We start from the raw sequence: 13,188 nt of genomic DNA on the forward strand, positions 1-13,188 counted from the left end.
CAGTCCACTGCTGGACATAGGCCTCCACAAGTTTACGCCAAAAATAACGTGAACTCATGTGTTTTGCCCATAGTCACCACGCTGGGCAGGCGGGTTGGTGACCGCAGTACTGGCTTTGTCGCACCGAAGACGCTGCTGCCCGTCTTCGGCCTGTGTATGGCATTACTGGATCGTTATTAGTAGCGACGTAAGGGTAGGGCACGGTAGGAACTATGCTTCGGCCGCCCAAAGTGGTGCCGGAAGCTCCGACTCTGACAAGAGATCAGATAGCTGTTGAAGGAACTGTAGACACAATTTCCCAGAGTGAAAAGACGAGTAGTGCTACTACTAAAGATGATGTTCAGGATGATTCTATTAGTAATGTACGAAAAATAAAAATTGTATACGAAGTTAATACTGTCGTGAAATAAAATGAGTCACTTTGTTTAGGGTATTCCAGAGTTCACATTGATTCCAGATTCTGTTCATCGAGAGAAAATTCTAACTGATCGCTTGAAATTACATATTTAACAAAGCAGTAACACATGTGGGAAGAAAGAATGAACAAAGTTAAAACAGTCGTCAGAGCGCTGTTTGGGCTAAAACAACGGGACTGATTGTTATTGAAATGTCCGATACCTTGTATTCCAAAAAACGAAGTATTTTAGTAACCAGGGACATTTTAGAGCTATATAAAGTTATTCCAAATGCCAGAGACATGTTATACCACTTTCTACTCCTTACCGTTCCCCAAGGCCATCATTTGGTTATTTTTTTTATTGTTGACAGCGCCAAAGTCGTCATAAGATCAAATGTATCAATATATTAATTTTATTTAGGCTATTTTTTTAATAATATTCATTTTGTTAAGTTCTTAATAAAAGTCATTTAAGAAATTTAATTTTCTAATTTATCCACTATGCATAATACCTGCGTTCAGGACCTTCGATTTTTACGTATCAGGATAAATGTAACAATTAATATGGCATCCGTCGTAGCACCATCATTATCATCACTCAACAATTTTTGCTCCATTGCTGGAAATAATCTTCCCAATGCAAATAAGTATGCAAATAAAAGTCTCATAGTATTAGCATACAATTTTACGAATTTAGTAATCTTATAAATAAACTATATATGTCCTACGTTAATTTAAGAAAAAAAGGTACTAAAATATTGTATAGCCTATAGCCTTAAATATTAGCCAGTAAATGGGCTATCTAACACTGAAAGAATTTTTCTAATCGGACCAGTAGTTCCTAAGATTAGCGCGTTCAACCAAACAAACAGACAAACTCTTCAGCTCTACAATAGAAGTATAGATTGTTATTGTGATAAAAAAAAACAGCAACTTAAAATCACTATTGACATTATTTTAATCTTACGTACTAAACTCATTTCGTATTTACGTTATCTAAAGAAAAGTCAAATACAGTTTAGTATTAAAATTTAAACAATAATTGCTTAAAGATTATAATCTAAAATGTAGTATTGAATTAAAGCTAAATTTTTAATTGTCAATTTACTATGTTTTTGAAGAAGACCACCTTCCTCTGTGTGTTTATAATAATAATAATAATAATCGCTTATTTGCAAGAACATGTTTTGTATTTGTACAAGGTTAACACCAAACATATTACCTTGCGGTGTGCATATATAAAATGTTATTGAGGTTCAACACAATTTTTTATTTTTTAGTTTTATTTTTATTTTTATTTTTTTATTTTTATTTATACATTATTATACATTATATCAAGTGTACATGATAACAACCGGGACCGACGGCTTAACGTGCTCTCCTAGGCACGGTGGGAAGACCCACAAGGACTGCACAAACACCCAGACCACGGCAAACACCTGGTATGGCCAATACAAATGTTAGTCATGTGCGGGGATCGAACCCGCAACCGCCAGCGCAACAGATACAATCCATGGCTGTAACCGTTGCGCCAACGCGGCGTCGTAAATTTTGGAAGGAGAAAGTCACAAATATTGCAATGGCTTTGTCTCTCCAAACATTTGCTCACGAAAATAGTGAAAACTATTAGTAGTGAAATAGTAGAAACTGATAGCGACCGTTACTCATATATCCGCCAACCCGCATTGGAGCAGCGTGGTGGATTAGGCTCTGATCCTTCTCCTACATGGGGCAAGAGGCTTTATGGCCAGTAGTGGGGATATTACAGGCTGAAGCGTATACATGATATAATTTCTTACAAAAACTATCTAGTTAATATTACGAGTACAATAGTTGAAATGTTTATTATATTATGTCAAAAATAATCAGTTAACAATTTTTTTTAATAAGTTTAAATATCAATCAAATTATGCAGTATATTGTAATTTGTAGCAGCTATCAGCAATATTTCTTGATATTTATAGCTTGACTAGCTGTGCCCGCGACTTCATCCGCGTGGAATTTAACAAAAAAGTTATTGTTCAGTTCGCAGAGTTATAAAATGAATTTTCGTTAGTAGCCTAAGTTAGTTAAGTTACTCCTTACTACATCAGCTATGGGCCAGTGAAAGTCCCGTCAAAAGCAGTTTAGCTGCTTCAGAGATTAGCCGGAACAAACAGACAGACAAAAATTTTAAATAATGTTATTTTGGTATATGTACCATGTATACATCCATATGCATTTAGTAAAAAGCGGTTACTTTAATATTACAAACATACACTTCAATTTTATTTATTTGTATCGATAATAATATATGTATATGCCTGCATGTGCTTTTTGTGGTTGACCAATTATTTAATTGTTTCCGGATTATTTTTTTATTATTACCATACCAACATATAACAAAAATAAATATCACAAACAAACAAAAAACAATTAGGTTTACATAGGAATGTGTCGTTCAACAGTCATACGCAACATAAGTAGCATTATACAATTCTTAATAAAAAAAAAAACATAATTATGAAGGTAGTATTAAAAGAAATCCGGCAAGCCAAACAGTTAATAAAAATATACATACGATTCGTGACACATGACTCCCATTCTACTGAAGGCCGTTGATTGGTGATTTAATTACTGTTATTTGAACGTGGTTCGAAAAAAGAATACGAGTATAAACTCAAAGTAAATACTAAAACTATAAAATGTATTATGTGCCTGTATTTGTGCTAGATAAACAAGTGAATAGCTCTTTAAAGCTGCCTCGTCCACTCGACCGCTACTTACTCTCATGTTTCGAAAGATACGATTGATACGACTATTTTGGTAAAGATAGGACGCTTAAAACTAGACAAATAATTCTTCAGTGCCGTATCGTTATCACGTACTAGTCTAATAAAGTTTTTCATTTAATTTTAATAAACGAGTGTATAATATTGAGTGGATAATTATATAATGTCTGAAGACAGCAACAATGTTATTCCCTCGATAAAACAAGAGAACATCGATGATGGTGGGAAAGCGAGTAGTTTACGCAAACCTTTAGACCTCGACGATGTCTTGGTCAATGAATTGGGGCAGTTTGGATGGTTCCAGCTGCGAAATATACTTCTTGTCTCTGTGCCTATCGTAATGTCAGCATTTATGACCGAGTACGTCTTCTCATCAGCTGCAATACCACACAGGTATACCTATGAAATTTAAAATATAACATTTATTTAGGATTTTGAGTAAATATAGTCCAGTAGATAAAACTGTTGGATTAGCATTAAAAGTTGTTAAATCAACATAACAACATATAAAATTTATTTTTGACATTGTAATGGAAACTTCATTAGAAGCAAGTCTCCCCTAGAAAAATCGGGGAGAAATGTTGTTATCATACAATATCCTATATAACAATAATAATATTTATAATGTAATATTAGTTCTAATTTAATAACTATTTTAGACATTGTGTTCTCTTTAAGAGCGCGAGATCTTTATTAACCGACTTAAAAATAGGAGGTTAACAATTCGACTGTATTATTTTTATGTGTTCTATCTTCTTACTGGGTGTACCGATTTTAATTATTCTTTTTTTAATCGAAAGCTTGTGCCTGGCATGTGGTCTCATTTACACTTGATTGAGATATCTCTAATAATGCAAAATTACAATGTTTTCGTCTGTGCCCGTGTAATTGGTGTCAGTTTTTTTTTTTCGTTTACAAGTAAACAATCATTCTTGTAAGAGATTAAAGTCTCACATTTGTTATATGTACCTATTATAATTATAAATTGAAGTAATATAATTAAAATGAGTAAATTAGATGTCGAATACCGGAATGCGGGGAGGATGGAAAATTACATGAGTTTGAACCTGAGTGGATCTCGAACGCTATACCGGAGACCAGCTCCGGGCTCTCCAGCTGTCAGAGATACGTTCCTGTGAATCTCGACAGTGACCGATCTGTGGACAATTGCCCCGCCACAATGTTCAATCAGTCGGCAACTGTTGCGTGCGATGGATTTGTTTACAAGAGAAATAACACTGTCGTTTACGATGTAAGTGGATTTGCATTTCTTTGTTTGCACTATTTTCTTTGAGTAAAACAATATTAAAATTTATATCGTAGCAAAATACGATAATAATGTCGATAAGAATACAAGTTCGTTGCAATGTATTTTAAACTCTTTCTACTGACTATAAAATCGATTTAAAGCATGAATGATTAATGCCTGATCAAAAAAAATATTTTCGAAAGAAGATACATATCGCAAAAAAAAACTTTTTGTGGTAAATTTTTGTGGTATTTTTGAGGACTAACAACCTGAAAATTTGCACTAAACATAAAAAAAGTATCTAGGGATATACAATTTTTTTCGATTAAAAATATTTTTTAACCTTAGGGCCGTAAACAATTACTTAAAAAAACCATGAGATGCCGATTTGTCGATAAGCATACAACTGTTTGTCATATTCTGGAGTGTGGACGTGCTAATTTTCGGAAAATTTTCAAGAAATTATTATCATCCAGCTTTGAGTCGTTAGGTGTTTTCACTCGTTATTAATAAACTAATAACATCTACACTACAGCCTATACAATCCACTGCTAGATATAGGCCTCCACAAGTTTACGCCAAAAATAACGTGAACTCATGTGTTTTGCCCATAGTCACCACGTTGGGCAGGCGGGTTGGTGACCGCAAGGCTGACTTTGTCGCACCGAAGACGGTGCTGCCCGTCTTCGGCCTGTGTATTTCAAAGCCAGGAGTTGGATGGTTACCCCGCCACCGGTCGGCTTTTTAAGTTCCAAGATGGTAGCGGAACTGTGTTATCCCTTAGATGCCTCTTACGACACCCACGGGAAGAGAGGGGGTGGCTATATTCTTTAGTACCGTAGCCACACAGTACATATTCTTTAGTATCGTAAATACCGTAATAATATCTATATAAGTATTTAATTGTACTTCTTTCAGTTTGATCTCGGATGTCAGGACTGGCTGCGAGCTTTAGCTGGTACGCTGAAAAGTATTGGAACATTGCTAGTATTGCCAATTACGGGTTATATTTCTGATCGATTCGGGCGCAGAATAGCTCTCGTGATCAACATGTTCAACTTAGCTCTCATCGGCCTCATCCGCGCCTTCTCCGTCAACTACACCATGTATTTGGTTCTACAGATTACACAAACTACACTTGGAGCTGGGACATTCAGCTCTGCTTATGTTTTTGGTAATATTTTTATTACTAATAAATAAACATTCTTTAACTTCCTCTATGGACGTATCTTAGGAACAAGTTGGCTCACATAGATATATTTTTTGAAGTAATACTTCTTTTGGCGTGTTAGGCAAAAATTATAAGAGGAAATTTTACGATGCGCATGCACACCATCACGAAAAAAAACTAACACTCTGAAAATGGCTAGTCAATGAAGAAAAGTTAGCAACATGAATTTAGTTAGGCAATGAAGTATAATTTCTTACGTGCGTACATAAGTACAAACACTTTTTTTGTAATAAATTTGTATACATACATATATATAAATTTCATATCACGATGTATGTTAGTTATAAACTCAGAAACTACTTGAAACTGAACTAATATTACCAATACTGAACCAATTTTTATCAAATTTCGTAAGCGTCTGTAATTTGGTCCAACTTGGGAGATAGGGTAGGTAGGTAGGTAGTATAGTAGTTTCTATCTCAATTATTGATTTCAATATTTGTTATAGCAATTTAAATGTTTATTATACGACTTTAGTGTGTATATTATTTATGGGTTAGTTCTATAAAATCCTAATAGATGGCGGTATGGCATTTAAGTTGCATAGATATCCGGTAGATGGCGCGTTTGAATATAGAATTTACATGTATTTTAATATGGCTGGGTCAGCTAGTGAACAGTTGCGCTTGCGGTCGTGCGTTCGATTCCCACTCATGACAAATATTTGTATTGGCTATATAGATGTTTGTGGAGGTCTGGGTGTTTGTGCTTGTGTATTGTGTGTATTTCCGTATCCCCATACACATACAAGAGTAAATATTAATAGTGAATCTCTAGGAGAAATCAAACCCGCAACCCCCGGAGCAGCAAGCAGGGTCACTGAAACTGGGCGAACAGGCTGTTCGAAACATAGTCATTCTTTATACTATTACAGATACATACAACATACATTTTACATTACAACATACATTACAACATATTTTTGTAATATTTTAAGGTGCTGAACTTGTCGGACCAAAATATCGTGTACTTACAAATGCTATAACTTCGTCCATGTTTTCGGTTGGGCAGATTATACTCGGAACAGTGGCCTGGTTGATACCCTCTTGGCGATACATGATTATGGTCCTTCATATTCCATGTTTTCTCATCATCAGCTACTATTGGATTTTGACTGAAAGCGTCAGGTGGCTCCTTTCGAAAGGAAAGTTTACAGAAGCAAAACAAGTATTGGAAACAGTAGCAAGGGTCAACAAAACTTGTATTAGTGAAAAAAGTATGGAAGCGCTTACTAACTCAGCACTATCTGTTCAATCTTCTGATGTAAGTGACCTGCATTTTACCTTAAACTCCAGTTTAATAAATCGTTAGTTTTATATTTTTGTTTTATTTTAGATAAAAAAGCCAGCTCTTTTCCGAAGTATAATACGTTCTCCTACCTTGCTTCGGCGAGTGTGCACCACTCCAATTTGGTGGGTCACCGCGACGTGCGTGTACTACGGCCTGTCGATCAACTCCATTAACCTCTCCGAAATGATGCACTTGAACTATATATTGACCAGTGCCATTGAAATCCCAGGCAGCCTTGCCACAATTTTTGTACTTGACAAAGTTGGAAGGAAGGCTACTCTCTCGTGTAGTTTTTTCTTTAGTTCCTTATGCAACATTGTCTTTGTGTTCATCTCGAATGGTAAGTTTGTTATGATTTTATTTCTAAATATTATATTAAGTACTATTGTCCATAATTAGGACAGTAAAGTTGACTTTTTGTTTAATTGCCGTCCTCCATTCCACTGAATATCCACTTACCTGTCAACATTTATTTATTTACGAAATTTTACAAGTAAATAATGAGGGAGTAATAAAAATTTTCTCACTTTTACTCCCCGTTGCATTTGTTTCTCCAATTATGTTTAAAGCATTATATCATCATCATCAACATCATCATATAATCATAGTTGTAATATTTATTTATAATCATCAAAAACCAAAAACGGAACCTGATATTTTAAAATATAATATTGTTACTGTTTTGAATTTCAGAATTATACGCTCTTCGTTTTGCGATCTTTCTACTTGGTAAATTTTGCATCTCTATTGCAATGGCGGCGCTGTATCTGTACACTTCCGAACTTTATCCGACTGAATTCCGTCACAGTCTCCTTGCATTTTCATCCATGATCGGTCGCATTGGGCATATCGTTGCACCTCTTACTCCTGTACTGGTAAGTAAAATTTAAGAAACATTAAAGTGTTGTCTAAGAAAATCAAAATTACTAATTTCTGAACAAAAGCTGTTCGAATTGTTAACGATTCCATGTATGGCAATGACTTATCCAATTAGTTTCTTGAAACTAAAACAACGAGGGAAACGAGATTAAAATGGTTCAGTGAGATCCAGAAACAAACAAGGACAAAGAAACAAATATCTCAGGCTATACAAATATCAAATCAAATTCAATATCAAAAATTACTTTTATTAAAGCGCTTTTGAACCGTTTCAAGAATTAATATTGTATTCGTGTTTAATAGTATGTTAATTCCAGTAATTTGAAGATACCACAGATTGGGAATGTACCTACGTTGATACTGCAGAAAATGATTGACAAGAAACTCCGCAGTTATCCATTTTAAAATCAATCCTAATCCCCTAAAGAGCCTCAAATTTAATACGTACTAATATTTTCAGGCTAATTACTGGCACGGTACCCCATCAATGCTATTTGGCGTTATGGGGATTATATCCGGTATTCTGGTGTTCACACAGCCTGATACTACTGGTACCAAGCTACCTGATACGCTGGCTGAAGCTGAAGCTGTTGGGCAGAAAGTTCAAAGTTGAAAGAGTAAGAGAAGTTGTTCCAAGTTGAGAGACCAATATATAGTATATATGTACATTGTACAAAAATGCGAAGCTTATCTACCTTTTACTCTGTTCCAAAGCATAGCTTTACTGGTAGAATACAATCGCTTTATTTATATTTATTTATTTATTATTCATTTACAGAAAAGCAAAATGTACTTGAAATGATGGGTAGTGCCACAAAAACAGTATACAGTTTATAGTTTTTCTTTTCTTGTACATCAACCGTTCTTCTCCCCTCGAATCTCCTCTAATTAACTTGATATTATTAATGAAGTGTAAAAAGTCATCATAATAAAGATGTTTGTTGTGACTTATTTTATAAATATAAACAAATATCTGCAACACACACAACACGGTCGTGTGTTTCTAAGCTAAGTAACTTAATGCTTGTGTTATAGGTAACAGCCGACTGGTAAAGCTACATTTTTTTTTTCGATATACATATAAATAGTACATATGTAAATAAATATATATAACACCCACACTCGAGGTGGGAATCGAACCTTCAACCCCCGGAGCAGAAGGCAAGGTCACTACAAACTGCGCCAACGGGCTAGTCAAAAGTAGTTTTCATGTTGCCTCAAACGCAAATTCACGAATTACACAGTATTCAGATTATATCGAAATCTCCAGACGGTTTTATCTTATCGTGTCGTTAGTAAATATTATCTTTTCATACGTGGTGCTAAAGACAATAATCTGTTTTTGTAGATTTTCACAATATCCTAATGTACTTATTGATTTAATGAAACAACTTTTTTCGGATTTTATCGCGGTTTATTATTAACTTTTGATTCCCGACGTTTCGGATACTTTACAGCAACCATTGTCACGGGAGGACCTACTTATTGATATTACAGAATATGTTCTTCCACATTACTAAGCTGAGCAGGATGTGTCCTACAGCAGGACACATCCTGCTCAAAATCTGGAGCAGCCCGACTGGGGAAGTACCTCAACCGTAAAGAAGATCACAGCTAAATAATACTGCTTTCAAGCAGTATTGTGTTTCTGTGGTGAGTAAGATGACTAAAGCTCCTGGTCGTAGGGTCGACAACACGTTGCAATGCTTATAGTGTTGCAGGCGTTTATAGGCTACGGTAATCGCTTACCATCGGTGAACTGTAAGCTTGTTTGTCGACCTAGTTGTATAAAAAAAAAACTGATTTTAAACTTTCACAGCCATTACAATCTGTTAATTTACATGATTGTCACTTTAAATTCTCGATCCTCCATTACAAAATAATAATCCCGATCTCTGTGTAAGTAGTAAAATATATTAAAAAATTACGACGACCAATCTAATGTACTGGTTCAAAACGTTTTATTCCTTTAAAGTTTATCCTATGTAAACAAAAATGAATGGTTAATGTGGTTCTTAGCGCTGACCTCGAGAACTCTTGCTTCAAAGAAAAATTGAATTGATATAATTGAAGACTGTTGCAATTCAAATATTGGTACAAAAAAAAAATTATGAAAAAATTTACTTCGACTTTTTCAATATACCTAAAATGTTTATAAAATGTCATATTAATGAATACTATTCGTCGTCCAGAGGTCGAAATTCGACCATAATTAGAGATTCAAATTAAAGAAAACCAAAAAATTATGAAAATAAAGAACCTTTTTTTTTAATTTTCAATTTGACTACAGACTTCGACAATCAACAAAAGAGTATAATATGCGTGTGTGTGTCAAATACCTACATAGTAGTGTGTGTGTAATTTGACAAAAAATATATTAGCATTCTTCACTTCTTCTCTATATAAACTATAAGTGTGTGATAATTTCATACTCCTCCGTCCACGCCATTTTTTGTAAAAAGGCGTAGAAAGTTTTTGTTTCACGTATTAATATATAGATTTATAAAATACGAACAAACTGAAAAAGTATTAAAAAAGTAAATATTTTAATGTGTAACAGTTGTTTTATTATCTTGCGTATAGTAAATTATAAATATATAACGACCGCTCTGGTGTAGTGGTCCGAAAAGTCACCTAAAACACCGACGGTTTGCGGGTTCGATTCCCGCTTTGGGTGGATATTTGTACGAGTATAAAACAAATATTTCTTTCCAGTTGGAATGTCTGTCCGTGTGGGTCTTCCCACTGTGCCTCGGTAAGCACATTAAGCGGGCGGTCCTGGTTGTTATCATAAATACTTGATAACGATCGTTACTCATAGTCGGGAACATATCCGCAAACCCACAGTGGGGCAGCGTGGTGGATTAAGCTCCAATGCTTCTCCTAAATGGAGAAAGAGGCCTATGATCAGCAGTGGGATGTTAGAGGTTGAATGTGAAATTATAAATATAGAATACATTTGACATAGCTATTTCTTCTATGTGTTAATACGTGAAGCAAAAACTTTGTACCTCTTTTTACGAATATTGTGCGGGTGGACGAGGATGAAATTTCGCACACTTATAGTTTATATAAAGGAGTGCAGAATGCAAATATTTTATTAAATGTATGCATAAAAAAATACACAGAACATTAATAATGCTTAGACTTATAATTTATTTTATTTTATTTTTATTTTATTTTATTTTTATTTTATTTTATTTATTCAAGGCTCATCAACGCAAGGTACACAGCAAACTATCTAGCGTACGTACATTATGTTAAAATGTTCGTATACCCGCAATTACAGATGGGCACAGCATTTACAATAATGACGCTCGAATTTAAATTAATTATGTTCGAATTTCGATTACTGGGCGCTCACTAGTATTTAAGAAATACAGAATGAACGTAATACTACTGCAAATATTTTTTTCCCGGTGCATTAAAATAACATGATACTAAAATTGTAAAACCACGTTTTTGCTATTTATTTTTAGCAGGAGTCAAAATGTGGAGTTGTATGTAGAGTTCTCAAAGTCCAGTATCGATATTTCATAATACGAACTCGGAGCTGAGTATGCGAGAATTTTAATAGTGTGTTGTTTGGAATAATAGATAAAAAAAGAATCTTTGCGTTTTAGTGTCAAAAAATAGATATACTAACGCCGAGTTGCATGAAAAGAAATTAAAATTTAAGTAGTGATTAAACTAATTTAATCGCAAGAATTGTATGAAATTCTTGTGATTAAGTTAGTTTAATCTCTACTTAAATTTTAATTTTGTTTCGTGCAACTCGGCGTTACTTTTGCAACTATTATATATGTGTAAATACATATATATGCTTATAACATAATTTATGTTATAAGTATATCATAAAACTTTATGGCTTAGATTTAAACTTTAGCGATAATGTATATTTTTAGGGTTCCGTAACTCAAAAGGAAAAAACGGTATCCTTATAGGAGCACTTTGTTGTCCGTCTGTCTGTCAAAATCCTTTTTCTGTAAACGGGTGGAGGTATCAAGAAGAAACTCATATCAAAACAGCCGTACAGCCGTTTATATTATTACAGGGTACTTCCTGGGAACTCAGAATCTTGAAATTTGCTACGAAGCAACGTCTTATAGCGCAGATAAAGGACAAATTGCGAAAAGCAAAACTTTTTAGTTACATCAAATAATAAAAATACTTTTTAATAGTTTTTGTACGGAACCCTCGGTGCGCGAGGTCGACTCGCCGATTCTTTTGTGGTTATAACGATAAATAAATGAATAATGTCCATACGCGTAACTATAGCTCAAACTACAATACGGATTTCCTGCTTTATTTACCAAAATATGATTGCCGCTTTACACTTTCATAAGTATCACAGTTGATATTAATAGTAAACTAAAAAAAGGTTATTAATCACCAATTAAATTGGTTTTGTATTTTGTAATTTAATACAGATTAACAATCTGTTTAGAATAAAAAACCTTCAATTCAATCAATGATTCGTAGAAATGTAAATTCCCAAGATAAGATTTTTTATTTTTCCTTAGTTTTAACTGAGGTAGGGCACAGCAGGAATTTTCTGCTCAAAATATGGAGCAGCCCGACTGGGGTAGTACCTCGACCTTACAGAAGATCACAGCTAAATAATACTGTTTTCAAGCAGTGTTGTGTTCCTGTTGGTGAGTAAGGTGACCAGAGCTCCTGGGGGGATTGGAGTTGGGTCGGCAACGCGCTTGCGATGCTTCTGGTGTTGCAGGCGTCTATAAGCTACGGTAATCTCTTACCATCAGGTGAACCCGAACGCTTGTTTGCCGATCTAGTTACATTAAAATAAAAATTTTTTGAAAATGAAATATAAAAAATATACAATGTCATTACTCATCAGTTTAGATAATTTAAAAATAACTATAAAAATTACAAACATTTATTTCGCTTCAAACCGTTAACCAGCCTATGCCCAGCTGTGGGATGTTAGAAACTGAATCGTGATTCGAGTAGGCTTTAACGCAGTTTTGAATCGTCACTTAATATCACACTCAGACCCGACACGAATTATTATCTACAACTTTTGAAGTGGAAAGCAGAGCTACTATCAACTGCGGAAACCGGCTATTCTTAATATACATATAGTACTAGCGACCTCTATCCGTCCATATGTTTTACACGATTAGTAACTATCAACATATCATATACTAAAACCTTCTTCGAAACACGCTGCTTCTTATGGTGTAAGTATTATTTCGATCGGTTCAATAATTCTTGCAGTATAACCGAACAAAAACAACGACTAGCGACCTCTGTCTGTCCATATTTTTTACACGATAAGTAATCACTAACATACTATATACTAAAATATTCTCCGGAACACGCTGCATCTAATGGTATAAGTATTTTT

The 13,188-nt window shown here is 34.4% G+C and overlaps 1 protein-coding gene across 1 annotated transcript; it reads left to right on the forward strand.

The window, feature by feature from the left end:
• Window positions 1-212: 212 nt before the first annotated feature.
• LOC123658611 (organic cation transporter protein-like) lies at window positions 213-12,362 on the forward strand (the record flags this gene model as incomplete). The annotated part of the gene is made up of 9 exons (XM_045593980.1): window positions 213-357; window positions 3,342-3,561; window positions 4,186-4,420; window positions 5,336-5,591; window positions 6,586-6,911; window positions 6,984-7,278; window positions 7,632-7,813; window positions 8,278-8,425; window positions 12,352-12,362. Coding segments are annotated over exons 1-9 (1,818 nt in total), but the record flags the coding sequence as incomplete, so codon positions are not given.
• Between the last annotated feature and the right edge of the window lie 826 nt (window positions 12,363-13,188).

Source organism: Melitaea cinxia, chromosome 12, assembly GCF_905220565.1.
Source record: "Melitaea cinxia chromosome 12, ilMelCinx1.1, whole genome shotgun sequence".
NCBI lineage: Eukaryota > Metazoa > Arthropoda > Insecta > Lepidoptera > Nymphalidae > Melitaea > Melitaea cinxia.